The sequence below is a fragment of the Sebastes umbrosus genome, chromosome 16, assembly GCF_015220745.1.
Source record: "Sebastes umbrosus isolate fSebUmb1 chromosome 16, fSebUmb1.pri, whole genome shotgun sequence".
Lineage (NCBI taxonomy): Eukaryota > Metazoa > Chordata > Actinopteri > Perciformes > Sebastidae > Sebastes > Sebastes umbrosus.
The window spans coordinates 16610415-16637975 of NC_051284.1; the positions used below are offsets into that span (position 1 = coordinate 16610415).

General features: G+C 40.7%; 1 protein-coding gene across 1 annotated transcript in view; it reads left to right on the forward strand.

Annotated features, from left to right (window-relative positions):
* The first annotated feature begins 3626 nt into the window (after positions 1-3626).
* myo10l1 (myosin X, like 1) overlaps positions 3627-27561 on the forward strand; it is a 57872-nt gene continuing 33937 nt past the window's right edge. The window contains exons 1-2 of the mRNA XM_037746948.1: positions 3627-4100; positions 19243-19341. Of these exons, the coding sequence (XP_037602876.1) occupies positions 4080-4100; positions 19243-19341 (120 nt within the window). The 5' untranslated portion in view covers positions 3627-4079. The remainder of the gene's footprint in view (positions 4101-19242; positions 19342-27561) is intronic.

Genomic DNA, 27561 nt, shown 5'->3' on the forward strand with positions numbered 1-27561 from the left:
CAATAACACATTTCTCAGTCATTTTAAAGTCTCTCTAGCTAGCATCTGCTGGTAAACAGGCCCAAACACGTTAGCACAACAGAAATCAAATACAATTACTGAAAATGTATCACATTGTCCATGTAAAGGCACGTCAGCAAACATTATACACAAATATAAAACAAAATGAAAGGCAATTATGCAGAATAATTTTGGGGCTGCACGTCTTTCCTCTGCATCCATGTTGGTTCTTACCCATAATGCCACAGTTGTACACTTAACTCTGGTCATGTGACCAGTTACACTCTTACATGAAATAAACCGTACATAAAGAGCACTACATTTAACCAAACATTATTTTAAGGTGATACATTTTAGACACATTTTCAACCAATGTTTCCCTTTTAACATCTTATTTATTACATTTTTAATTATTTTTATTGACTGTATGAACTCAAATAATTATCAGTTTATGACAGAAAATATGAAATAAACATCTCACTGAAATATGTCTCTGAGACAGAAAATATTTGGTTTTTGTAAAATCAATAAAGCATGTCTTTATGTTATTGGTAGTGGTATTTAACACTAGAGGCTACAACTATTAATTACTTTCATTATCCTTTAATCTTATGATTATTTTTTTGATAAATAGATTAAATCCTTTTGTCCACAAAATGTCAGAAAATTGTAAAAATGTCTATCACAGGTTGCCAGACCTCAAGGGAACATCTTGAAATGTCTTGTTTTGTCCAAATACAACCAATATTATTATCAATTTACTATATAAAACTAAGAAACAAATCCTCATTCTGTATTTCAGAAGCTGGAACCAGATAGTTTTCGCTTGGTAAATTACTTAATTGATTAAACGATTATTAAAATAATCAACTAATTGATGATTCAAGTAATCGTTTCAGCTCTACTTAACGCTGTCTGTATTTTTCCGGTATGATAAACCGCCCTCATTACTTTAAAACAAATGCTTAAAATAAACACAGCCAACCTTGCATCTGCTTCCAGATTTTGGTGCATTTGGGATTTTATGTGTTATATATCATGAATGGTTTATACAGTAGTTTTTATTTGACAATTCATTTTGAAAAGACACTTGCTTACACCTTTGAAAATGGTGAAAAGACAGTTAAAAGAAAATCAAGGATAATACAAATAGTCCCAGGATTTATTTCTATCGTGGTCCTTGTTGTAGTTTAATATAAAAGTAAATGCCCAGTCTATTCAAAATATCCCAATACAGGCAGAATATGAATCTCCACTTTTCTCACAAAATGGCCAATGATGTCAGTGACCTTCAGAGCGGGGCTTCATTAAATTTTAAAAGAAACACTTCTGAGAAAACAATAGAGATGATCAGAGAGTCCATTATGATTCGTAAGCACCGCTACAGGCCGACTAATCGGGCTGACGATGCTGTAACCTCTGTTAATCCTGTGTCAACAAACGGCTTCTGGTACCTGAATCCACAACTACAATATAACATTGCCAATTGTTTTTAGTGCATGTGTGATGAATATTTACATTTTTTGTGTGTCTGCATCCATAAAGGGCTGTATGACCCAAACTAGTTAGTTTATTGTGTCACTGTGACAATGCTGACTAAATTATTTGGAGATCTCTTGGTGGGTTTGGTTCTGTTTATGGAGCAATTTACTGGTTTATGTTTATACACTACTCCTCCACTTTAACAGCCTTTCTTACAGGTTCACTATGTTCTCCCTTAAAGCCACTTTATATTAAAAATTATAAAGCTCAGGTCTCATTTCCTGAGTGTTTGTGTGTGTTTGCATATGTGTGTGTACCCCAAAAGACACACACACACACTTCTAACATAAAGGGGGGCCCTGTTGTTGGGGCTATAGCTTTTGAACCGTCTCCCTGATGAAGATGGAGGGCACAGTTAAATAATACTTCCAGGCATGCATACAGGAGGCCCCCCTCTCTATACCTCCAGGGCTCCAGAGGGAACAGGCTGAGCCTCACAATACTTTACCCCAAAGAGGCCTCCGCCCGCTGGGCTCCTGATGGCTGCACCTGGCCCCCGCAGCTCGGCCTTCTGAAGAGGAGAATAAAACCACACACGCTCCACATCCCATAAACCAGCTGTCTATCCATTTCTACCTCATTCATACACACTGGTGTCTTTGGGGACATTGTGTGTTATCATACTAGATTTTGGGGTGATTTCCCCCCGCTGTTCTGGTCCTGTGTGCATATATGTGTGTGTGTGAGATATCATTTTTCACCCTGCAGGGGCTCTGACTAACCCTGTAATCAAGCCTCCTCTTCCTCCTCCTCCTCCTCCTATGCAACGAAGGATTTACAGGAAAGATCATACAGAAATATTAACTCTTTCTCTCTTTGTGTGATTTTTGATACACATTAGAGTGAATACTTCTGACAGCTCTTGCCTCATGGCTAATTTAGACATCATTTCAGTCAGTTATAGGAGGAATTCTTCTTCTGTGTTGTTACGTATTCATATCCACTCAAACCAGCTTGTCAAAATTCATTATTTTATCTTTCAACAAAAATTTCTACATGTAAAAGTATAGGCACATATGGGACATAATTGCTGTACCACTTTATGATAAGTCACCCCTAAGGGTTTATAAGTTGTAATGACTTTACTGTCAAGGAATGGTTCATAATAATGCAGGTCTGCAGTTGTAAGAGTTAATAATTTGTAAATGTAATTTGATCCAGGTGCTCTGCTGCTCTTTTACAGAAGGTCGGAGGTCAAACAATCCAACTTTCGCAGACAGAACCTGGACTCATCACTGAACATGACATTCCCCCACATGTTCAGGTTCCATTGTCTGTGTTGTCGACACCAGCGCAGACGGGCCTGACGTTGAAGGGCAGTCATTGCAGGCTTCCTGGTAGCCTTATGAGAATACACTGTTTACCATTGGCAGAGCATTTTGGCAAATTTTCCTTGGGTGCTACCCACATAATCAGCTGTGCTGCTCATCCCACAAATGCATGATCCTTACAAGTGGGACATCATTGTGAAGGTAAATAAACATGCTTTCCAACCATGTAAAATACAATGCCAGTTAGCATTGTAACAACAGAGAAATAATCGACCAAACACAAGTATCTGAACTTTTCCCCCCCCAGTTTATTATAATAATGAAAACAACTTTTAAGAAAGTTGAGAGATATAGGTCTACATTCCTAATTTTCTTTTTCCATCAATCTTCCCCCCCCGCCCTTTTTTATCCGGAAAGAATTACTGCTGTAATCCAACATGCTGGTGCTGTTGATGGACAATCTGGTTCATTTCAGGATCAACACCTGTAATTGGGCCAAGTGGGACAGCAGAGGCTCTCAGAGACAACACAACAACTGAAAAACCCTTTTTCTGATAGGAGAAGGAAAAAATCCAGATGTTGACCACAACAACAAAACTTCAAAACCTACCACTCTATAGCTGCCCTGTGTGCATGTGTGCGTGTACGTGCGTGCGTGCGTGCGTGCGTGTGTGTGTGTGTGTGTGTGTTTGTATTGGAGGAGGCTGTGTCTGCACCGCCCCGTCGGTGTGTGAGGTGGGCAGCGTCAAGCTCACTCTGATCCCGGACTGGTGCTCTCTCTCTCAACCCCACGCACTATACTCACAACCTCATACACACACACACACGCAGACACACACACATGCACACGCATCCACACACACACATGCACACGCATGCACTGAACACAGAAACGAGGCAGGCCGCTTCAATTAGCGCTCCTGCGACGGATCCCCGGTGTGGACATTTCTACTGTTCCATTGGATTCTCTCTCATGTAGCTCGTTTTGCGCATAGAGCACCGGGACGCTGCTGAGGTGTGTTTCAACCAAATTGAGCTTTATTTTTCGGAGATGAAGACAACCGCTCGGTGAATGGGAAACACCAACACGGAGGAGGCACTGCTACCTTTCCCCCATCCCGACACACACACACTCACCCTTCTGTTGGACACATTTGCGCAGCAGCAGCAGCAGCAGCAGCCGAGGAGGAGGAGGAGACCGGAGACCGGAGCCGGTGTCTGCCGGTAGCGCGTCGTCTGGGAGGAGTAGTGGAGGAGTAGTGGAGGATGGAGGCGTTTTTCAGAGAGGTAAGCAAATGGGAGAATGTGTGTCACTGTTATCGAGCTAAACATTGGTGTCATATGAAGCCTTGCACGGTGTGATACAGACTCCTTTTGCACCGGCCTGTGGTGGGAGATGATTTTTGCAGGTGTTTGCTTTCCGTCGACTAAACCCAAAGGGAATAATAGGCCTGTGCATTAACTGCAATGCATGTCGATTAAAATAAACTAAACATGTTTTATTATCACTGCATCAGAGCATCATGCATAGGGGCCTGGCTGCTGCTGCTGCTGCTCGGTGGATTCATTCATTCAGAGCAGAGCTGCAGATAAATTGGCCAAACTGAGAGCTGACATGGGCTTTTGCATCCATAAGGCTTCCTCTCGGATTAAAGCCAATCTGTTAACGGAGGGTACACCGTGTTGACCCACAGCAACAGCCCTCCCACACCATGTAGTAGTGCTGTTCAGTGCAATGTGGATGGGATGGAGCAGGGATGGATCCATGGGTGGGTATATGGGTCGGTGCATGGTGGGGGATTGAGAAGGAGGGCGAAGAAAAAGGAGGGATATTTGTGTGTGGAAGGTGAGACAAATGGTTATAACAACTGGTATTGCATATAAACTAGTGGTTATTCATCAATTCATTCATTCCTCTACTGCCTGCTGATGCTTCCACCTCCAGCATCCTGGGATTGATCTGACAAACCATCCTCATGCTTGTAAAACCAAGCCTGCATGTATTTTCCATTCAGATCAAGCCGATTTACCTCTCATGTTTCTATACATTTCCATTCCATCTTCCCTCCATTTGTTGTACACTGTCACCCTCCTCAGGAGATGCAAGCCTCGCTTACCTCTTCCCCCCACCTCCCTTCATTTCATTTGTGTTTTGGTCCACACACACACACACACACACCGTTCAATGGCATCCATGTCCACACAATCTCATGAAACGCCGTCTCGTCCGCTGACTTTGATGCCAATATCTGTCCTCTCCAAGCTACTTATCCTTATCTGTTATCTGTATCCTTATCTGTTAACGGAGGGTATACACCGTGTTGACCCACAGCAACAGCCCTCCCACACCATGTAGTGGGCTGTTCAGTGGGCTGTGGATGGGATGGAGCAGGGTCCATCCATGGGTGGGTATATGGGTCGGTACACGGTGGGGATTGAGAAGGGGCTGAAGAAAAAGGAGGGATATTTGTGTGTGTGGATGGAACAGGCAAGGTGAGACAAATGGTTATAACAACTGGTATTGAATATAAACCAGTGTTTTTTTATTTTGTTATTTTATTATTTAAGGTTAAAGGAATACATACACATACTTGTAAAGGGACATACAGACAGCAGCAACAACATATATAAAACAAAAAAAAGAAACATAAGAAAAAGAAAAGAAAAAAAAGAGTATTACCCGTTGTAATAATGCAGTATCAAGAGATCATATTCATATACATACATATTCATATACATATACATACAACCAACCTCGTATATAGATATATATACATACAGTATATACATATGTCTATATCCACACGCGCATTCATATACATATCCACTTAGACACATTCGCTTACACAATTATCTATTCTATTTACAGACAAAAAAAGGACATATTTACATCCCTTTAGTTGACCTTTATCAACATTATTTATTTATTAATTTTGTTTAACTCCAATCCTCACCCTGACTCAAAGTATCCCACCCACGCTCAAAAATGATATTCTGTTCTTTATTTCTATTAACATCCCTCTCAAGAACCCACTGATGTTTCAAAAACATTTGGAAACGTTCAGTGTTTAGCTGCTGTCTTTTTATGGCTTTAAATATAAATGTTTTCCCCATCATAATGATGATGTTGTTCAGGTCTTTTCCTTTTTCATGATCCCTTAAATCACCAAATAAAAACCAATGGTTATTCATTAATTCATTCATTCCTCTACTGCCTGCTGATGCTTCCACCTACAGCATCCTGGGATTTATCTGACAAACCATCCTCAAGCTTGTAAAACCAAGCCTGCATGTGTTTTCCATTCAGATCAAGAGTGGTGTCCAAGCAATTTACCTCTCGTGTTTCTATATATTTCCATTCCATCTTCCCTCCATTCATTGTACACTGTCACCCTCCTCATGAGATGCAAGCCTCGCTTACCTCTTCCCCCCACCTCCCTCATTTCATTTGTGTTTTGGTCCACACACACACCGTTCAATGGCATCCACGTCCACACAATGTCACGAAACGCCGTCTCGTCTGCTGACTTTGATGCCAATGTCTGTCCTCTCCAAGCTACTTATCGTCCCCCTCTCTTAAGTTAATCTGATATGGGTTTAAATGTCTCCCACATTGGCGGTGATGTCATGCCATTTAGTGGTGTGTGTATGAGTGGTGGTGTGGGCATATAGGTGGGCCACTGGTGTCCTTCATTGTCTTGCTGTTGCTGGGAAAAACAGATGTATATGAGCTATTGAATCCTGATAATAATGTGTCATATTAACTTGATCATACAGCAACAGCTATAACCATCACTCCTGCTCCATTTCCCATCAGTCTGTTTGAAATATATTGATCATCATAGCATTGATTCACAGACCACCCCATCACCAACCCTGCAGCCCCACGCAGCACAGACTCTGAAAGCCTGAAAATGGAGTAACTTATTGAGTTATGATGTTCAGGCGTGCAGTCCTGCATAAACTGCATGTATCTGATATCCAGAAACATGACTTCATGCATTCGTGGGGCGCTGAGTAATCAATCCTCTCGGGAGGTGTCTGCCCACTTAGTTTCATTCCTCTCCATCCCTCAATCTTACTGTATATCCTTGCATGCGATCCTCCACTTCTCTGTATCCCTTAAAACCAGAGAGAGTGAACAGCTGACCTCCCTCTCTCTCTCTCTCTCAACCCAGGCAGAAAACATGATAGCTGGCCGACCAGCCAAGCATGAAATGTCAGGTGGCAGTAGTCTACTGTATAATCCCCTCATATTCAAACTGGATGGGTTATAAGTGGAATATGGTGGTTGCAGGGACATCATGTGCTCTAAATACAAACAAAAATAAGACTTTTTTGGGTTAAGTTAGCTGAAAAAAAAAGAAAAAGGCAAAATAAGTTAAGAAAAACAATGAATACAAGGTATTTTTGCTTGTAATTAGTAAAAGAAATCAAGTGAAAATCCGCTTGGTAAGATCTCTTGAAATAAGAAGTAATATTTAGGTCTTTCAAGATAATAAGAGATCTTGAAATCAGCAGAGAAAACTCATTTTGAGCTTTATTTCACTAGTATTATGAATAAGTAGCTCAAAAGTAGCATTTTTTAACAAGATATTCAAGATGCATTGTCTAAAAACAAGTCCATATATCTCACTGAAATGTTACTTGTTCATTGATTGTGTTTTATATTAAGTGTTATGATATACTTTGACTAGTTATTAGACAAATATACTTGGTAAGATTTAGCGTTTTTGCATGTGAAACTACTGGGGCAGCCGATATGACTGTTGTCAGTCTAGGCGTTATCAGGGGCTGTTAGCCCCATAGATGTGGGTCAATAGGGGCCTACTACACCTACTATTAGGTCTTAACATCTATTCACATGATAGATCCCCGAAAGAAGGTATAAAGTTGAATCGGGTGATGGGAAAACATAGTATAGATTGTTTGAATGTGATCCTGAAGCTGCTTTTATACTGAATAACAGCTGTTATGCCTCATTAACAGGAGGGCATGGATGTCGGTATGTGTGTGTCTGAGTAAGATGGGTGACATTCTGTGTTAGTGTTGGTGTGATAGGTCTGTGTTACAGGTGCACAGCCACCACGGACCGATAACCAGGAGATAGACAGGTGTGAATGTGGGAAGAACAGCTTTGACACATTATCTCAAGCCTGCTGTCACTGTTGCTGTATCATATCTATCTGTTTATAGCCTCGCTTTCTGTCCTGTCTTTGCCCAGTGTCCTCTCCTCTTCCTCCTCTGTGCTCTGTCGTTTCCCTCACTCTGTATATCCGAACAGGCTGTAAATAATCATTTACTACTCAATTGCAATTTGCTGAGTGGCCACTGCATACCCCACTGAGAGAGCAATAAAAGCTTTCTCACACCGAGGTTGATTTTTCATGCAAAGAACAGTAAAATATTAATCATCTGCATGCATTCTATATGGCTGCTTCTTACATATAGGCTGTGTAACACAAACTAACAAATCTCAAAGCCACGTTTGAAGCTTAAACTACGGACGGTGTCTCTTCTAATTGCAGCATTTGATGCATTTTTATATAAGAAAACGTAAAGGGGTAAATTAAGCAATCCATAGATTGTGGTACAACATTATGCAGGATTTGGTATGAAGTGCATGCTGTAGGAAGCTGGTTCAGTGGAGGGAAGGGAACAGTCACTGGAGATGTGTGACCTATATTCAGCAGCTCCAAACACATTTGTTCTGCTCAGGAGCTGCATCAGCTTTGCTTCTCTCTCTCTCTCTTCTTTTTCCCTCCCTCTGATGCTCGCTCTATCCCTGCGGCCACTCACTTGGTGCTTCTCCATCTCAGTCAACCAACCACTTTCAGTGCTACTCTGCCAGTCTCCCTCCTACTTCTGGCTTTTTTTCAGCTCCTCTCCTTCCTCTTTCCCCCCCGTCTAACTCTCCTGCTTGCTCTGCACGTGTAGGTGTGAGACTACAGCGCCGCTTCAGTCAAACTGCATTAAGGCTATATGTGGATAAAACAACATCTCCTAGAATCCTACTCTTCTTTGAAAGGGCTTTCATAGAACTGGGCAATATGACAGAAAATTTATATCACAATAAATGGACACAATTAGTTCGATAACAACAAATCTAACAGTTAGGGCTGTTTATTGGCAAGAATCTGGCGATACGATACGTGTCATGATACAGGGGTTACGGTTCAATATATTGTGATTTATTGCGATACTGTAAACTAGGTGATATTGCAATTTTTTAGATCTAATTTTAGAAAAACTGTCATAGTATAAAGAACACACCACCATATGCTTAAAATGCTTAAATAATTTTTTTTAATGCAATCCAAACAGTGGGATCTGCATTTGCATTTATCACAGACTCTAACCCATCCAAGATTATAGCACTACTTTGAGAGGGCACATACACTGAGAGGGCGCATCTCTTTGCTGATGTAATAAAGTATTGAATGAGTTAATCTTTGCATGTAAACGATTAATTAATAATCAATACAGTGTTTTTGAGAATCGATACAGTATCACAAAACATAATATCGCGATACTCGATATTTTCAATATTTTCTTTCATCCCGAGTAACAATGAGTATTTGTTTTTTAGCACATTGCATTATGTTAAATTTCTTGTATAGGCTCACACTTCTGAGTTAAAGGATGATTTCTTATCATTTTTAGACTTATGCACTGGACTGTGGCCTGTTTGATTGGTTAAACTAATGGTTATTTTGATTATTTTCTCCATTAATCAGTTAATCGTTTGGTCTATAGAATGTTAGAAAATTGTAAAAAAATGCCAAATACAATTTCCTAAAGCCCAAGATTACGACTTCAAATGTGTTTTTTAGTCTAACCAACAGTCAAAAAACTCAAAATATTCAGTTTATGAATGGTGAATAATATAAAAAAGAAAAGAAAAAATCGGAAGATCCTGACAATTGCAAAGCTATGAAGTTTGGGCTTTTTTGTTAGAAAAAAAACAAACTTAAATGATTAATTTTGTTTCAGCTTTAGTGTAGGTATTCTGAGATTAATTAGTTATTTATTGAAAATTAAATTGCAATATGAGTAATCTTGGATTGGTAAGAGATTAATAATCATGGAATATTCATGTTTTTTCCCCCAGATTGCCTCAGCTTTAAAAACTACCTCTAAAAACATACACCTTTTTCCACTTTGTATACAGTAAAGTCAAGTAAATTTTATGTTTTTGACCCTAAATCACATATCAAATTTGAGATAAAATAAAATAAAATAATGATGATGAATTGAAATTGAATTAAATGATACAGGACAACATATCCCACAATCCTCTCCACCTGAACACCATCTCCCAGCATCCACCAACGCTTAGAGGAGAGAGGCTGTTTCCATGGTGCCCTGCTTCCACACTGTTGCCGTGGAGTCTTGTTGCCAGGGTGTCGGTGGGGGTGGGGGTGTGTGACTGTAGTTTAATCCAAGATCAGAGAGAATGTGATAATTAGCAGACTGCTCAAAACTGGCCTAGCAAAGAGGATTTGCACTGTACAAACACACACACACACACGCACACACACACGTTAACAGCTGCTTCTATCCGCTGCCTTTATCCCTGTTTGTAATTTAGCAGTATACTCTGATCTGGTTTACGTTGGATGAATCATTCATGTGTTTGTTTTGGAATTCAGGACGGGTCAAAAGGTCGTCTATCTAAAGCTTCAGATATTAACAGTAAAGTGGCTAAACCGGGAACACGATGCACTTTAAACTCTGGTACTTCAAGAGTAGCTGCCTGAAAGAGCTTTTTGTTGTTGTTTTGAAAAGCTTTGTTTGCAACGGAGCCATTTTAAAGTTAATAGTTTAGGTCATTAGGGGTAAAATAAAGATTTTAATTATGTTAAAATATTCCACAAATACAGCCAGGGATCATTTAATTATCGATTAATCTACTGATATATTTCCCCTCAAAATCATAGTCAGCCATCCTATAAGACCTTTGATTAATAGAGAATTAGGTGCTTGAGGACACAATTAATTTTTTTTATTACACGGCTTTGTTGAATCCTCGATTCTGATTGGTCAATCACGGCGTTCTACGGTCTGTTATTTCTTTATAGCAGACTGTTGCTATGTATAACAGACCGTTGCTATGGACGCAGTTCTGATCTCGAACTCTGGCGGACCATTTTTGTGTCAAATTACTGATTTGTTAAGTAAGTATTTGTGTAATAAGTGGGATAATGTACAGCTAGCGGGTCATTGTGAAATAAACCCTTTCAGGGCGATGCAAGACCCCTCCTCTGTCTGGGTTTATTTCAAAACAATGACCGGCTCGCTGTACATTATCCCTTACTTGATAAATAGAAGTATTTTGTCCAGAAAGAGGAATATAAATAGAAACATTTCATTTTTGACTGCATGATTCTTCATTCCCCCACATGTTTTTTAATACCTTCAATTTCAACTGTAATCTCTTTAACTGACAGATGTGACTCATACAGAACAGGTGACAACCACACTCACCCGCCGTGTGCACATAAACACATGTTGTTGCTCTCCTTCCAGCCGCCATAATCTGCTGAAAGCCTCGCTGTCCTGATTGTATTATCACCTTTAATGGAATATTACTGACACAGTTTAGGTCCCTGACACGGCCGGGCTGCACTAGAGGAGACAGATCAGAGAGCTTTAGCTCAGAGATGTTGTATAAAAACGTACCTTTAACGCACATACACAAAAAAAAACACCTGCTTCTTGACAGCCAATGCTTCTAACAAGGCTTTCACATCACAATTGCACAGAAGGGCTATTATTTTCACAACATGACGGGAGACGGAAGTTATGACGACAACAATTTTTTCAAAAAACAATTGTGTAGAGCTGCAACAATGAATCGATTAGTTGTCAACTATTAAATTAATCTCCTACTATTTTAATAATCAATTAACTAGTTTGAGTAATTTAAGAAAAAAAAAGTAAAGATTCTCTGATTCCAGCTTCTTAAATGTGAATATTTTCTGGTTTCTTTAATCCTCTATGACAGTAAACTGAATATCTTTGAGTTGTGAACAAAACCAGACATTTGAGGACGTCATCTTGGGCTTTGGGAAACACTGATCAACATTTTTCACCATTTCCTGACATTTTATAGACCAAACAACTATTTGATTAATCGAGGAAATAATCTGCAGATTAATTGACAATAAAAATAATCGTTGATTGCAGCCCTATTTTTGTGCATCTCTGAATTTAACAGAATTTTAAAATCTGAATACAACTAAATCTTAGTTAGAGATAGTAGTCCATATGTAGCATCCTAGTGAGCTGCTTTATAGGATGTGGTCCTCTTCGTTTTGCACTTTACCTCACGCAAATTGTTTTCTCTTGTGAGGTTGTATATTCGATATAAGAAGTAAAGTACACAACATGCTTGACATTCAACTGGTTTATGTTTTGAGAACAATTGCTATGCGACTTAACATTGAAAGATAGATGTTGCCTGAATTCCTTTTCAAAAATAAGTGATTAATTCTGTCTTTTTTTGTTAGGACTGCCCCCTCTTAGTCGATTAGTCGACTAATCGGTCATTTTGGTCTTAGACGACTAAGATTTCTTTAGTCGATTAGTCATGCTTTTTCATTTTGAATGACTTATTTACAAGAAACATTTGAGCACATCTCTGGTAAACAAAAGTGGTGTTTTTGTGTGATTCTTTGCAGAGAAACTCAGTTTTACAGATCTGTCGATTAAATCAACGAAACGATTAGTCAACAAAATCGTATGTGTTAGTCGACTAAAAATTTCTTTGGTCGAGTACAGCCCTACTTTTTGTTATCTTTATGAACAAGAAGACTAAAAGCCAGTAAAGATAGAATTTTTTTTTTTTTTAAAAGTAGCGTTTATCGGTTTCTTTTACAAAGACGTCAACAAACATCACAGTATAACTCATTAACTTTAAGCGATCACATCAATTGGACTTATCTTGTGATCACAGTAACACTTGAAGGCACCATATAACATCAATTACAGAAACCAGTCCTCCATCCAGGATTGACAAGATCCATATTGGCCAGAGGACCCTCCCCTCCGATTAACTCACATTAGCACTTAAAACCACACCCACATCCCCTCTAATATAAGACATCCGTCATTGTAGCAAGAGTAGAGCTTGGCGGCTGTCTCTGCCTTTTGTTTAAAACGTTAAAAACAATGTATGCTTGTTGTTATGAAGTGCCAAAACCCAGAGAAGAAAGGCAGCTGAACTGCACTGAAGATGTTATCATTTATGAATTATTGATGCTGGATGTGTTTGTGAGCCTGGGATGTGTCTCCGGTGCTGTTTTAACATTGTGGTCTTAGAAGTAACTGTAGTTAATGAGCTCAGCCAGACAGAGACAGACATTTAAAGTCATCCTCTAAATGCCCCCATGACCTTTGGTCTCCAGAGATCCCACTGTGTCCTCCCACTTCCACGCTGGTCTTTAGTTTGCTTCCATTAGCGGGTTACCGGTCAGCTGTTTCTGTCATCATTTATTCATCCGTCTGTCATTCTGTATCTTCCAGAGCCTCCTCTACTTTTAACCTGCGGTCCCATTTTCTAGTATTTGTGTATTTTCTTCTACTATCATCACCATTGTCCCTCTTGTCCCCCGTTTCTCTGTCGTCCTCTGTTCTCCTTTCAGTCGATGACAGCCAGGTTGTCAGCCTTGCTTCTGTTCCTGTGGGTTACTCTTTTTTCTCTCTTTCTGTCTCTGTCATTCATTTATGTCCCTTTCTTCTTTTACCTTTATTTCTAACTACTTGTGCCATGTGGCTCTAGCGATGGTTTATAAGATGGATTGACATGGCATTTTGTGCAGACATTCGTGGTCCCCAGAGGATGTATCCTTCTGACTTTGACAATCCCCTGACTTTTCCTCTAGCGTCACCATGAGGTTCACATTTGTGTTTTTTAATAAAATTACTTGGCAGTTTTTGAATAAATTTTCCATGAAATGTACGTGAACGTTTTTTGATTTGCCCCCATTTGTTTTGTTTGTATGTGTTTTTTCCCCCTAAACTTTATTCCAAAAAGGCGAAATGTCGCATCAGCCACATAGACTGTATATAAGAAGTGGACGTAGTCACCTTGACGTCACTGATTTGTTTGTGGACTGACGTTTTGAAGCTTTGAGTTCGGCATTTTGGCCGTCGCCACCTTGTTTCAAAACCAGAAGTGACACGAGAGGGTGGTGCCCTTCTCCTCTTTTCTTTTACCTTAATTTATCATTTTTTTCCCATATCAACCGAAACACCTATGTGAATATTTGAGATAGTATTAATCACTGTGTAGATCACGTCTTGACCCAGAGTGACCTGCATCTGTATGTGCTGCTTGTGTTTGTCTGTAACAAGGTGTATTGATGCTCAGTCGAGTGACTGTTGAATGTGCAGTTTGAAGTTAAAAATGTGTGTATGCCTGCAGACATTAACTGTATGTCTGGGTTTGTTGGGGCGTGAGTGTCTCTCAGAGGGAGATGGGGTCCTTCATCAGAGGTTGTCTCCGGGGCGATTGCCTCAATCAAATGGCACGGGCGTCCATGTGGTCGCCGGAGCAGAAACAATGCCTTTATCAGACGCACACGCATACAGCTGTTGAGGCGTCTGGGCCGAATGCTCTGGGGATGCTCTCTTTTGTATGCTCAGTAATGAAAGATTATTAGATGGTCAGGATTTTCTTAATAGTTTTTCTTCTTGGTATAATCATTATATGATAATATAATCAACCATGACAACCTTCGCTCTGCATAGAGGCTTTGATACATGGAGGAAACAGTGTGAGGAACAGTAGAGGTTTTGCATGTTTTAACCCATCAATTACAATATTCTGTACATTACTTTTGACTTAAGGTTTAGATTTCCTATTTTCCAGGGTGTTCTGTTAATGATTATACAGTATGAGTACAAAATTGCTGAGATCATTCACACTGAATAAGCTCTTGCCTTCATTGCTTTGTAAACGGGTGGTAATGCAGCTTCAAACTGTGTGGATTTGTTGTCCTAACAACCAAGATCTGAGAGACAACAGGCATTGCAATTATAATCTATGTTCTCAGAAAATCAAACGAAGAAGACAAACAATAAGCAAACATGTGAATTTGGTTATTTATTCCATTTAGACTACATCTCACAAGCTCAGCTGAGATTTTAGTTTGATAATGATCCGATAAGAATCCGTAGATTATTTCAAACAACGGTTTAAAATATCGGTTAGGCCTGCTATACGAGGCTTGATCTGCTTCATGCTTGAAATGATGTTGAAATTGATGTTTTCAGAACAGCTGCAGGTTGAATAAATGGTGCGTTCATCCAATCAGGTGCAGGAGGTTGCAGCGGGCTCGGTTTTAAAGCTAGAGTGAAGATACGGCCCGGGTATCATATGAAACTAGAAAACCTAAGAAATCCATCGATACCAACCATGTCAGTAACTTACTTTGTTGCGAAGGAGGTTAAATAACACTCCAAAGTTGTGCTAAATTGTGGCGGAAAAACTGGCATAGCCAATTTCAAAGGGGCCCTTTGACCTCTGACCTCAAGATATTTGACTTATGTGGGTTCTGGGTACCCACGAGTCTCCCCGTTACAGACATATATGTCTTGGATGCAGTGACACAAATTGGATCGGTTCTTGAAACAAAAAAGTGATGTTGGAGACAACCCTGAACAAATTAAAGCTCCAAAGCGTGTGGTGAGGAAATATGACCGTGAATACTTTGGATTCATAATGGCAGGCAGTGATGGGTGAGGGCAAGCTGAATATTTATGTGGGTCAGTACACCTGACGCTGGCATGACACATTTTTATAGCCCAGTTTGTGATTTATTTAGGAAGGTGGTCCTTGGAAATCTTTTGAACAATCAGAAGTGGGCCTCAAGTTGCAAAAGGTGGAGAACCCCTGAGCTACACATTACATGATTGTTAGCTTTTTTTCTTTCACTCACTGTTACCGAAGCACCAATATTTTTTTTCCTAACTTGCATAAAGAAATTCATCTAATTCCTTGGGCGGGATGTTTTGGTACTCTTTCAACCCCCGTTGGGCAGAGAGCATGGTGTGAGCTACGAGGTCAGGGGTCATGTTTGAGGGTAAAGTGACAACTGAGGTTTGATGGAGCTTGACGAAAAGGTGATGGACAAAGCTGGAGGCCCCGGTTTGGTTTGAATTTCATAGTGAGAAACGGAGAGGGAGTGTTTTTTTTTTCACTGTACATGCAGTTTCCAGCACTGGAGTTTGTTGTCATGCATGACCATTCCTGTCTGTCGGGGCCGGTAATAGACGGGGGAGGGGAGGAGGAGTACGAGGGTGTTGGTGGGTGTATAGCTGTAATGCTGGCAGGTCATTTATAACCCCCTGTGTCCTCTTAGCTGCATTTTCCCCAGAGATAGCGCATGGCTCAGGCAAATACATCGATCTGGGACGAGAGACCAATTTACTTAAAGAGGAGACAGATAGAGAGCGAGACAGAAAGGAAAAACATGCGTTATATTCTCATTTATGGAGAGAAAAATAATATAGAATTTGGGAGAGAAATAGGAGTCCAGTATCAGAGGTTTATGTGGGGTCAGAGGTCATTTTATCAGTTCGCAGGATATAGTGAAGTACTTGTGAATTGTGAGCGTAGAGCCTTAGGGCGGGGCGGGTCACCGGGTCAATTGACGGCATCACCTTCATTATAGTGGCTCCATGTGCTGGAATGTGACAGGCGGACGAGCTGGAGTTAAAGGGACGAGACGGGCTGACTGACTGCAGAGACAGAGAGAGGGGTCTAACCCTAACACTCTCCAACAAAAACACTTCGTTAGGTTTAGGAAAAAAAACATGCTTTGGCCTACAATTACTACGTTTGTAAAGTGAAAGTGAAACTTAACGTTGTGAACACAAAGACAAACAAAACGATGTTGGTGTCTCACGGGACACAAACAGCGGTCTCCTGGATGAAAGCCTTGTGTTTATTTGTTGGACACATCGCCCTCCCCTCCAACCCGACCTATGTGTGTTTTTTTCCCTCTTTAAACTACATCACCACTCTCCCAAAGCACTTCCTCTGTGTGTTTAATATTGACGCGGATGGGTTTACATTGTAGTTACTTGAAAGCGTCTCATACAGATACTAAAGGGGTGCCTTGTGCATCGTTTTCAGACGCCTAGGGGAGTGCCAGAGTGTCGCCCTGGGAATGAGAACGGGCTGAAAAGATGTAGTGCTTGAGTTTACTTTAGTGTGAACAGTCTGCTGGTAGTGGCATACTTAATCTTTAATTTAGTAGGCAGCAGGCAGTACATATATAGATCGAGTATGTAGTCGGCAGTACGTTAATATGCAATTTTTAACTCATGTATGCTGACATAGCCCAAAGTAGAGTTCATTTTTTCTCAAAGATCAGCAGAGTTAAAACTCTGAATCCAAAAGCATTCAGACATTCTTCCCCCTAAGCCTGGAGCTACCCAACAGTGTATATATATTTATATATATAGTGTACTGTACTGTATATGTGTGGATGATTTCTGCCTGGTTAACTCCACAGCCTGGGGCACAGACTGGTTTTCTATTATCATTAGTGTGTGTGTGTGTGTGTGTGTGTGTGTGTGTGTGTGTGTGTGTGTGTGTCAGATTGATATAGAGTGCAAGAAAAAGACAGTAGAGAGACCAAACAAGAGCGAGAAGGGGGTGATGAAAGAGATAAAAGTTGTCAGGAAATGCTTTGGGGTGAGGGACCATCTGTTGCTAAAACAATTCATTTCCAGCCCTCCTCCGCTGCTCAGTTCATTCACATGCACACATCTGGTGTCTTTTCAGGACTCAAACATCGTCTCAGGCTTTAGACCTGAGTAATTATGTCTGGAAACGTTACGACAACGAGACCTTCCAAAAATGATCACATTTGTCTTTAAAACACATGGATACACTCTCTGCACACGACTTTAAACAACGAGAATATAAGTGGAATAAAGCTTTAAGGCTTTAATTTATCATTTGGACTATAAAACGTCAGAAAACTGTGAAAAACGCTGATTACATTTTCCTATAACCCAAGACGTTTTTTTATTTGATTTGACGTCTTAAAATATCTTGTTTTTTCAGACTAATACCCCCAAATATTCCATTTAGCAGGATATAAAACAGAGAAAAGCTGCAAATGTTACAATTTAGCTTCGGATTTTTTCTAGAATTGTTTCCGTATAATTAGAAGTGTTCCTTAACAAATTGTAATATTGTTATATTCCCTGTTGACATTCATAAATACTGTATATACATACATACAGCGTTAGAAAGTCCTTCCAAACTTTTCTATATTTACCATTTCTATTTCTATATTTCTATTTACCATTCCCTACCAAATAATGTTTAATGTGATTTAAATGCTCCACAGCAAAAGAAAAGTAAATTATTGAGTTATTTAGTATTTTTTATAAAAAGGAAATAATATCTGTCACATCGTTTACAACCCCTTCTAGCATCAGATGATTTGATAAATTTCAGCTCTGAATAATTGGTTTATTTTGCTAATTTTTATGTAATTTACACCATTTGTTGATATCCTCTAGAGCTCATGCTATTGTACATTTCAGAACAATTTAGTATCGGTGCAATACACTAAATTGTACAAGTTTATGGGAGAACATATTGTCCATTTCCTGTCTTTACAGTACTTCAGTAGCTCTGTTGACTGTTCTTCTTTCTTCTTGTTTCCTTTTCTGTCCCCTCCTCTCTGTTATGCTGTGCCCCTTTTTAGGGGTTGGAGGTCAAAGGTCAGGGACTTTGTGAAAGACGGCTTTGTCTGTGTGGAAAGGTCTTTGAGGAGCACACTTCCTCTGACCCTGAGTCAACCGCACGCACGCACGCACACACACACGCAGACACACACACATACACACACACACACACACACACACACACACACACACACACACACACACACAAACACACACACACACACACACACACCATGTCTAGCATTGTTGCTTCACCTTGGTGGAAAGTCCAGATGTTACAGTCTTTGTCTCTCATTAAACACATCTGTCTGTGCACCCATGCACACTCAACATACATACATACATACATGTCAGGGTCAAAGGTCGGGTTATGCTTGAACAGAACTAGTTCGTACGGTGTGTTGTACGACCACGTCGGAAATCTAAAGTGTTTATAATTGTTCCAAATGCCGGCAGTGATAGAGAGGAGGGAGACGTGATGTTGTTTAAATATGGGGATAGTGCACATTTTCAGACAGACTCATCATAGTGTTGCACTAATAGTTTAGTAGTTAAAAATAGAGAGCTAGAAAGATAAGTTCTAATCTAGCTGACCTCATTGGCTGAGAGCTGAAGACTCTGGTCACCGGGTGGTTCATAACTTTACGTAACCAAATACTCCTTTTTTCGTACTGGTTGCTAAACTTCAGTCCTTGTGTTTGTGTCTGTGATCCAGGGGGCCCGTGTTTGGGTCAGAGAGAAGGAGCAGCTGGTTCCCGCCACAGTCAACTCCTGCGGAGATGGAACGCTTGTCGTCTCGACCGACTATGGAGGGGTAAGAAATGTACACACACACACACACACACATAGAGAAGCTGCACCACACTCACCTCCTATAACTGCCTACGTGAGTCTTATGGTTTACCTGCAAGACATTGTAATGCCATTGTTTGTCATCTGTGATGTGAAAATATCAGATTTGCACAAAGTCAAAGAATTATAAAGTGAGCGTCCTGGTTATAGTTGAGTTTTATTATCCTAGCACACCACAGAGCGCCTTTCCTGCGTGGCTGCTGACAGTGCTGTCACACGCTCAACAGTAGAGGAGGTTTTACCAGCGCCTGGTTCAAAAGTAATTTAGCCAACTTCGCTAACATTCGGCACCGGAGCTGAGAGCGTCGGAGCAGCGAACAGATTTTATAACGCTGAATTGACACCAAGCAGTGGCTAAGTCAATAGGTCAACATGTAACAGGATTCACAGGATCTGTTTACTGATTGACTGCAGGTTCTTTGTGGCCGCACTTGCCGCCTAAAGTTAAACTTTTCCCAACTATTGTTTAACCACTCTTCTAGCTCTGGAGGGGCCGTTGCAGCTCGCCGCTGCTCTGATGTGAATTCAGCGTAACCCCTTCGTATAAGTTTACCGGGGGTGTTGCTGTTCATGGTTGTCGCCTTGGAGAGGCCACCACGTTGCCTCAGTTACACAGGCTTTTCCTTTAAAACTGATGATCTGGAAGAAATGTTTGATTTAGTTTCATGTGAAGGGGACCATTTATTTAGCAGACTGTATAAATGGAGGAAAATTGAAAACACTCTACAGACTGAAAATAATTAGTTTAAACCAGACAGGAGAAGGAAACAGCGTCAGCATTAGATTACTGCTGAGCGAAAGCTGCAGTTGCTTGTAATGTGTTATCTCATCATCAGATAAAGGTCAGAGTGAAGGTGAAGCAGCTGTGCAGGTTCATCCTCTCCTGTGTGGATCAATAGAAACCCCTGGTCATGATGCTCCACTTTCCTGCCCCAGTTCCTTCCTCCTCCTCCTCCTCTTCCTCCTCATACATATGCAAAATTCATCTCTGACACACATTCAGCCTCCAGAGGAGATCTAGAATAGATGGAGAGCATTATGGGAGCACAAATGCACATTTCAGGATGTCAGATGTCAGGAGCCTGCAGTTGTTCTAAATGGCAAAGCCAAGCCCTAGTCCTTTGACACCAAACTTCCTGCCAAAATAATGTAATTGAATGTTAATGTGAGTGTGTGCATGCTGCACTCATCTAATCTGTATCAGAGCAAGGACATGCACACGTTGGATTTAATGTTTTTTTGATGGCTCACACACACACATAAACACACACATGCGCTCCAGTTGGCAGCATTTAGATGGAGCTAATAATAGACTTTGGCCCGAATTCAGGAGTTTCAATCCTCCCTTTATACCCCCAAAGAGCATCCACATCTCCGCTCTCTTTCATAGATGTACAATGAATTCATGTTTGGCCTTTAAGACGTAAAAATGGCCAAACGCTGCTCTAAAAGCATCGTCTTTTGATGTAGCTGCTTCGCTGTTCTTGTTCGGGCACACAGCGGGGGAACAGACGGGCATTTCCAAAAATAGAGGATTGGTTATTGGAGCAGGCATTCTCTTTGCTCTGGATTATGAATGTCCTTAACCTCCCCAACCCCCATCCATCTCTCCCCACCTCCCTCTGCCCTCCCTCTCTGCTAGCTGTTGGTGTTTAAATGTTAGCTCTGCAGGAGGTGGTGAATATTTGATAGAGAATCAGCAGGATGGGGGGCTTTACCCTGTTACGACAGGATCTGACCCATGCAAACCGTCCCAGGATCCCCATCACTCCCTGTTGCTTTGCCCTAGCTGGTTCCCATAATCATAAATACATGTCTGAATCCAATGTCTAAAGAGCGAGTGAACCCTCGAGGCATTTTAATAGTGGCTGCAATGGTGGCTGGTAGAACAAGATATATGCATAATTTAACAGCATTTTTTTGGTGTTTGTTTTACTTTTACTTTCCTTTCTGTACTCTGCTCCCAGCTGCCATGTGCCATGTCACCGTGGTTCTGTAATCTATAACAGGCCCTGACCCACATTACCAATTCTGGGTTACAAATGCTGCGGCTGCAAAACTACAAGCCTTCATGTCAAATCAGCACAACTCCCAACTACCAGGGGGTATATGTGCAAGCCTTTACATCATTCATCTTTACTCTGAGGGAGTTTTCGTGAAACAAACAATATCCTACAACACCACTGATTTAAGTTTACTGTAGATGTTTGGAGTGGCAGGCTTTTTTCTTCTGTCTTCTTACGTCAGTCATTTGTGACTACATGCTGACTGATCTTTTGCTACAACAGTGATAGAAGACAGTTTAGCCCCTCTTGTCTAGCATATAAAGATGTGAGCACCTTTCTTAGATCGTAATAGTGTTGTCACGATACTGGAATTTCTATCTTCGATACAGTACTTATTTATACAGTAATATTGTTATTCTATACCATTTTCGATAACACAGGGAAATATACTCACAACTTTTATGGCATCGTTTTTTTTATTTTTATTAAAAGATAAAGAGCGATGTGTGAGTGTGTGCTAACTCGCTGTCGGAGAGAAGAGAGAGCTGAAAGCGCAGCTGGTACCCGTGTACTGATACTGCAGAAAATGAGAATTGGAACTGTTAGATAGACTCTGAGATATTTTTGACAACACTACATTGCAAAGTGCCAAGCTGCAAAATGTCAGCCTCTGCCATTGCCATTTCAGAAAGGTTAGATGTGTGTTGCTTATTTGATGGGATATAAATCATGTCAAGTCTCAAATCTTTGACACTTGACTTGCAAGTCAAAAAGCAAGTCTTTGTGGTCTTTTTCTATTTATGCTAAATACAACAGCACAATGGCCAAAATCACAAAAACACTTGTTTTTTAATGGAAACATTGATGCACTGGACGTCCAATTCAATGCATCAAAGCCCAGCAGCATGGCACTCAAGTCCAAGTTTGAAGTCTCAACTCTAGTGCAAACTTTTTTGAACCTTTCTGTATATAAGCCATCCATCCATTGATTCATCCATTTTCCATAACCTGGGGTGCAGGACATCCTCCCCCAGCCACATCTTCTAGCTCCTCTTGGTGTTCAAGGTGTTCCCAGCCCAACCAATACTGATAGTGATATCTGATTATTAACAAACCAGTGTGTGACATTTTGGGGGATCTATTGGCAGAAATGGAATATTAATTAAGTATGTTTTCTTTAGTGTATAATCACCTGAAACAAAGAATCGTTGTGCTTTTGTTACCTTAGAATGAGCCGTTTATATCTACATAGGGAGCAGGTCCTCTCTCCACGGAGTCCGCCATGTTGCACCGCCATGTTTCTACAGTAGCCCAGAACGGACAAACCAAACTCTGTTAACTTTTCCTGCTTGGGCTGGAGTCAATAACGTTATTCGCTCCCGTCACCGCTGCTCTTTCTCTCTCTTGCTTCACTACTCACTTCGTATACACACACTCTCTAAGCACTCTACACTTCATAACAACTGGCTAGAGAGGGCCATTTTTTGAGTCACCACTGTAGCAATCTTACACTCTTGGCACATGATAGAAGTTGTAATCTGAAACCTCACTGCTAGATACCGCCAGATCTTACACACTGTAGCTTTAAAAGAAATCTGATTCTGATTTAGCAGCTAATATTCATTCAATCTGGTTATTAAAGTATTGTGACCATTATATGTACAGATCCAAAACATTTTTTATTTGAAAAATAAACTTGTCAGTGCTTTCTGGTGGATAAACTTTGTAACAGTGACACTGTTTCCAACTTAAAAACAATATTTGACATTTTCATACTGCAATTTCATACTGCAGTTACTTATCAGCTGACATATACAGATAAATATATATCTGCAATAAGCCAATATACTGGCTGATTTATTGGTCAGGCAATACAAGAAAGTAATCCTTCCTTAACAGATGCCTGAACTACTTCAACTTTCTCCCTTTCAATGTGAAGGAGCTGCATTTCTACTTTAATCTCCATCATTTCAATCTTCCTCCTGTGCAGGAAACTCAATTCATTCGCTTTTATTTGCATCATTCTTTCAAATGAGGTTTGGAAGGTAAATCTACAAGGAGGTAAAATGAACTAAAAACTGATCGGTAAAACCTTGGATCATGCACAACTATCTCATCCATGATCCAAGGTTTTAGCTTTCCCTTTTAAGTCTGTACTGAGTAGATACGATTAGATTACATCAGATTAGAGGAAACTTTAATGAACCTGTAGTGAAACTGGGTCAGCAAAGAACTGGATATAGATAAATATAGCATTTAGTAACAAAAAAGTATAGTAACAAATAGATGGTATTAAGATACAGAATATAATGAATGAACATACTGATAAAAAGATAAAAACTAGACTGTTGTAGTCACGATAAAACAGAGCTCCTACTGGTTTATAAAATGTGCCTATAAATGAAAGTAGAGCTGAAACAAGTAGTCAATTAATCAGTTAGTTGATTGATACATCACCTTAAGGGCTGCAACTAACGATTCATTTCATTATTGATTAATCTGTTGATTATTTTCTTGATTAATCGATTGGTTTGTTGCTCAAAAAAATGTCAGAAAATTGTAAAAAATGTCAATCAGTGTTTCACAAAGCCCAAGATGACGTCCTCAAATGTCTTGTTTTGTCCACAACTCAAATATATTCAGTTTACTGTCATAGAGGAGTAAAGAAACCAGAAAATATTCACATTTAAGAGGCTGGAATCAGAGAATTTTTACATTTTTCTCTTAATAAAAATGACTTAAACAGATTAATCCATTCTCAAAATAGTTGGTGATTCATTTAATAGTTGACAACTAATCGATTAATGGTTGCAGCTCTAATCCCCTTGGGCTGCAGGATATTATAATGGCTATTTTTTTTTTACTATTTTCTGACATTTTATAGACACAATAATTAATCACCAGATTAATCATTGATGAAAATAAACATTAGTTGCAACCCTAGATGAAAGTTTATATTTCTAACCTCGTATTTAACATGTTGAGGCATTTCTGTTCATGACAGAGATCTTCCTGGCCTGGTTGCCATGGATACGGTCACAGAGTTCGTTAGCATAAGGCTCGTCCTTTACATATGCTGTAATGGGGATGTCCCAATGTATCTTTATAGGACACATTTACACCCACACAGGAATGTCTTGCATATGGGAAAATATATAGATACAGACAGAAGTCAACACAAGACTAACACACACCCGCATCCCTACACTTAATCTGTACACACACACACACACGAACATGCATGTATACACACACAGGTTACGTTAGCGATGAGTTATAGACAGTGTGTGTTACGTGACCTGGATTTCAGTAGCTAGCGTGAAAGCCGCAGCGAAAGCTCACGCGAGCACAGAACATGCTGCAGGGATGTCTTACTCCTTGTGCGCACACACAAAAAAACACACATACAGAAACCACTCTGTGAAATGCGCCTAATGAAAAGTGCAGAAACGACTTGTTTGGTCTGATTTGGCATATAAACAAGCTGATGTTGCTGTGTGATCTCCTGACCCACATTCCTCTTCACAGTTTCATATTTCTAACCCACTGAGGATCCCGTAGTTACTCACTCGCTTAATATCATATAATAAGATTAACTTAATATGCAATATCTTGCCTTCTGTCTGTCTCCCACCACCATGTCTCTCTGCAACGTCCCTTATCTGTGGAAAATGAAGCAGAGATCCCCCTTAGGGTGGGATGACTGTGGGTTTGCCAAATCTTAAAGGATGATGACATATGGAAGGTTTATACATCCCGGTGCTGAATGGGTGCTGTGGGGCAGAGAAGGCATTAACGAAGCTTAAGCTCGTTGTTAACATCCTCTTCTGGTAAAGGAAACAGCAATAGGATACACTTTTAGAGGTGTACAACACAAGTTTGGAAGTTCTTCTCAGTGATGCCAGGGCTGCTAGTGTTAAAAGCCAGGCTGGTGTTGTTGACAAATGTAAATCAATAAGTGAATGATTTCAGATAACTTAACTTAAAGGTGCTAAATTTCAAATTCAGAGCATATCTATGATTGTGTGATTGCCTCCACACGGCTCTCAACATGGCGACGGCAGATGCTGACAGAGCTAACAGTGTTAATATGGGGGGGGGGGACCGGAGGGTGGGTGTTACGCTCCCGCGACGATGCCGTGGGTTGGGAGGGTGTGATCAGCGGTAACCACCGTATGAGCGCAGTGCAGCGTGGCGGTGATTAGGTAGCCAGTGGGGCACACACACTGAGACTAACAGCACATTTCCACCAGATCCGGTAATGGAGGGCGTCTCAACACTTTCCATTAATTTCCTATGGAAAGCAGGAGAAGAAGTCGCCCATTGCATGGTGGGTGTTTTGCGGCGAGTTGGACGGGGGTCTGTATTTGCATAAAATTGAAAAATCTCTATGCAAATGAGCCCGTCCAGCGCAATGCGTCTGGCTCACGAAACTTGGACCAAGCTCAAACTAGGCGATCTAGTTCCAAAATAAAAAGAGATTCAGCAGTGGAATAGCCTTTTTTTTCGGATAATGGTTTTCAGAAATAGATTTTGGTGGATTGTATAGTTTGGTGGATTGTTTGAATCAGCGAGCAGAAAACCAGGGACCAATCAGGTGCATTCCACGATAGGGTACATCACCCCTCGAGCGGCCAGTTGAGTGTCGCAGCGTGTCCTGTAGTGTCCTCGCCGGATCTGGTTGGACATGTAGCGTTAGATGCACGTGCGGCCGGACTGGCTACGTAAACAAAGCACAGAGAAGCTTGGATTACAACACACATAGAGGAAGAGTGATTTCATTCTGGATATTGTATTTAGAGCACCTTTAACACAACTTTCCAATAAAGAAATTTGCTTTGTTTGACCCTTTGCAATATATTTGCCATTGCAAAGGGTCCAATGCAGGAATCTGTTTCAGTTCAATAACCTGGCTCATGTAGCAAGTCCTGAAGAGCTCACTATAATACTTTGGTTTGAAGATAAAGTGACTTGCCCAGCACTTCTAGCTGCAGCTGCTCCTTTTGCTTCTAATATACTCTGATCAGATCATACAAAACACCTCCTCAGTGTTCCCCAATCCTAAGCTGACCCATGGAGGTCTGCCAGATCTGATCCAAGGTCAGTGAGGAGAGCTGCAGGTGTGCACAGTAGGCTAACGTGTGATACTGTATCTTGCACTGAATAGAGGTCTGCAGAATATATAGGTCACTGTGCCCACAGCTCCTTCTCTCTCTACGCTCTATCTTTATCCCTCTCGTCCCCTCTCCTCCTCACTCTGGCTGCTGCTAATATGTGAAGTCAGATGAAGAGGCTTGTCTCCCCTGGCTCTCCTCCTGAATCATGCAAAGCAGCTTCAGACATCAGAGGGCTTTACAGGAAGGCCGTTCCATGCACTGGATATATGAGTGTGTGTAAAAGTGTGTTCATAACCAAAGCTATTACAATTCATCATGAGGGGGACATGAATATCTGGACCAAATTTCATGGCAATCCTTCCAATAGTTGTCGAGACATTTCATTCAAAACCACGCATTGGAGGAAAAGTCAGGGGACAACGAATGTCTTTACCAGACATTAGCCCCAGACATCTTCTGTCTGGATAGGTTTTTGTTGTGTGGAGTGGACACAGGCACTCTTAGGGAGGAAACTCATTAGGCCTCATTGAAGAAAAGTGGAACAAGGCAACGCAGATAATTCGCACCGGACCGGATGTGCATAGTTGTCAACTGCACCTTTTCACTCCACCATTTCCGGCTTTAACACCAGCGTTATCGAGAAGCTTCCTCTCCCACACTTCGTGTCAGTGAGAGATGTAACACTGAAGAGAAATCAGAGTTGGTTAACCATGCTCTACTTCTACATTACTTTCTCTCTCCCTTTCAGTCTATGTAAGTGTTTCTCAATGTTTTTCTCTCACTAATTCCCTGTCTTTTCTCTGTTCCTCTCTCCAATAATGAATTATTGAATATGAGGTATCCCATTTTAGATTCTCTGGGTAGTCAAACTTGAGTGTGTGCTTCACATAAACAGTACAGTTTGTCTGTGCCTGTATCTTTTGTGTGTGTGATGATGTGGGCCAAGAAGCACAGAATGTGTGTTAAAACCCACCAGAGGGCAAGAAGAAGACGGAGACGTCTACAAAAAGCTTTTTTTTCTCTTCCACTTCAGCTGCGTTTTATTTCTGTCACTGACAT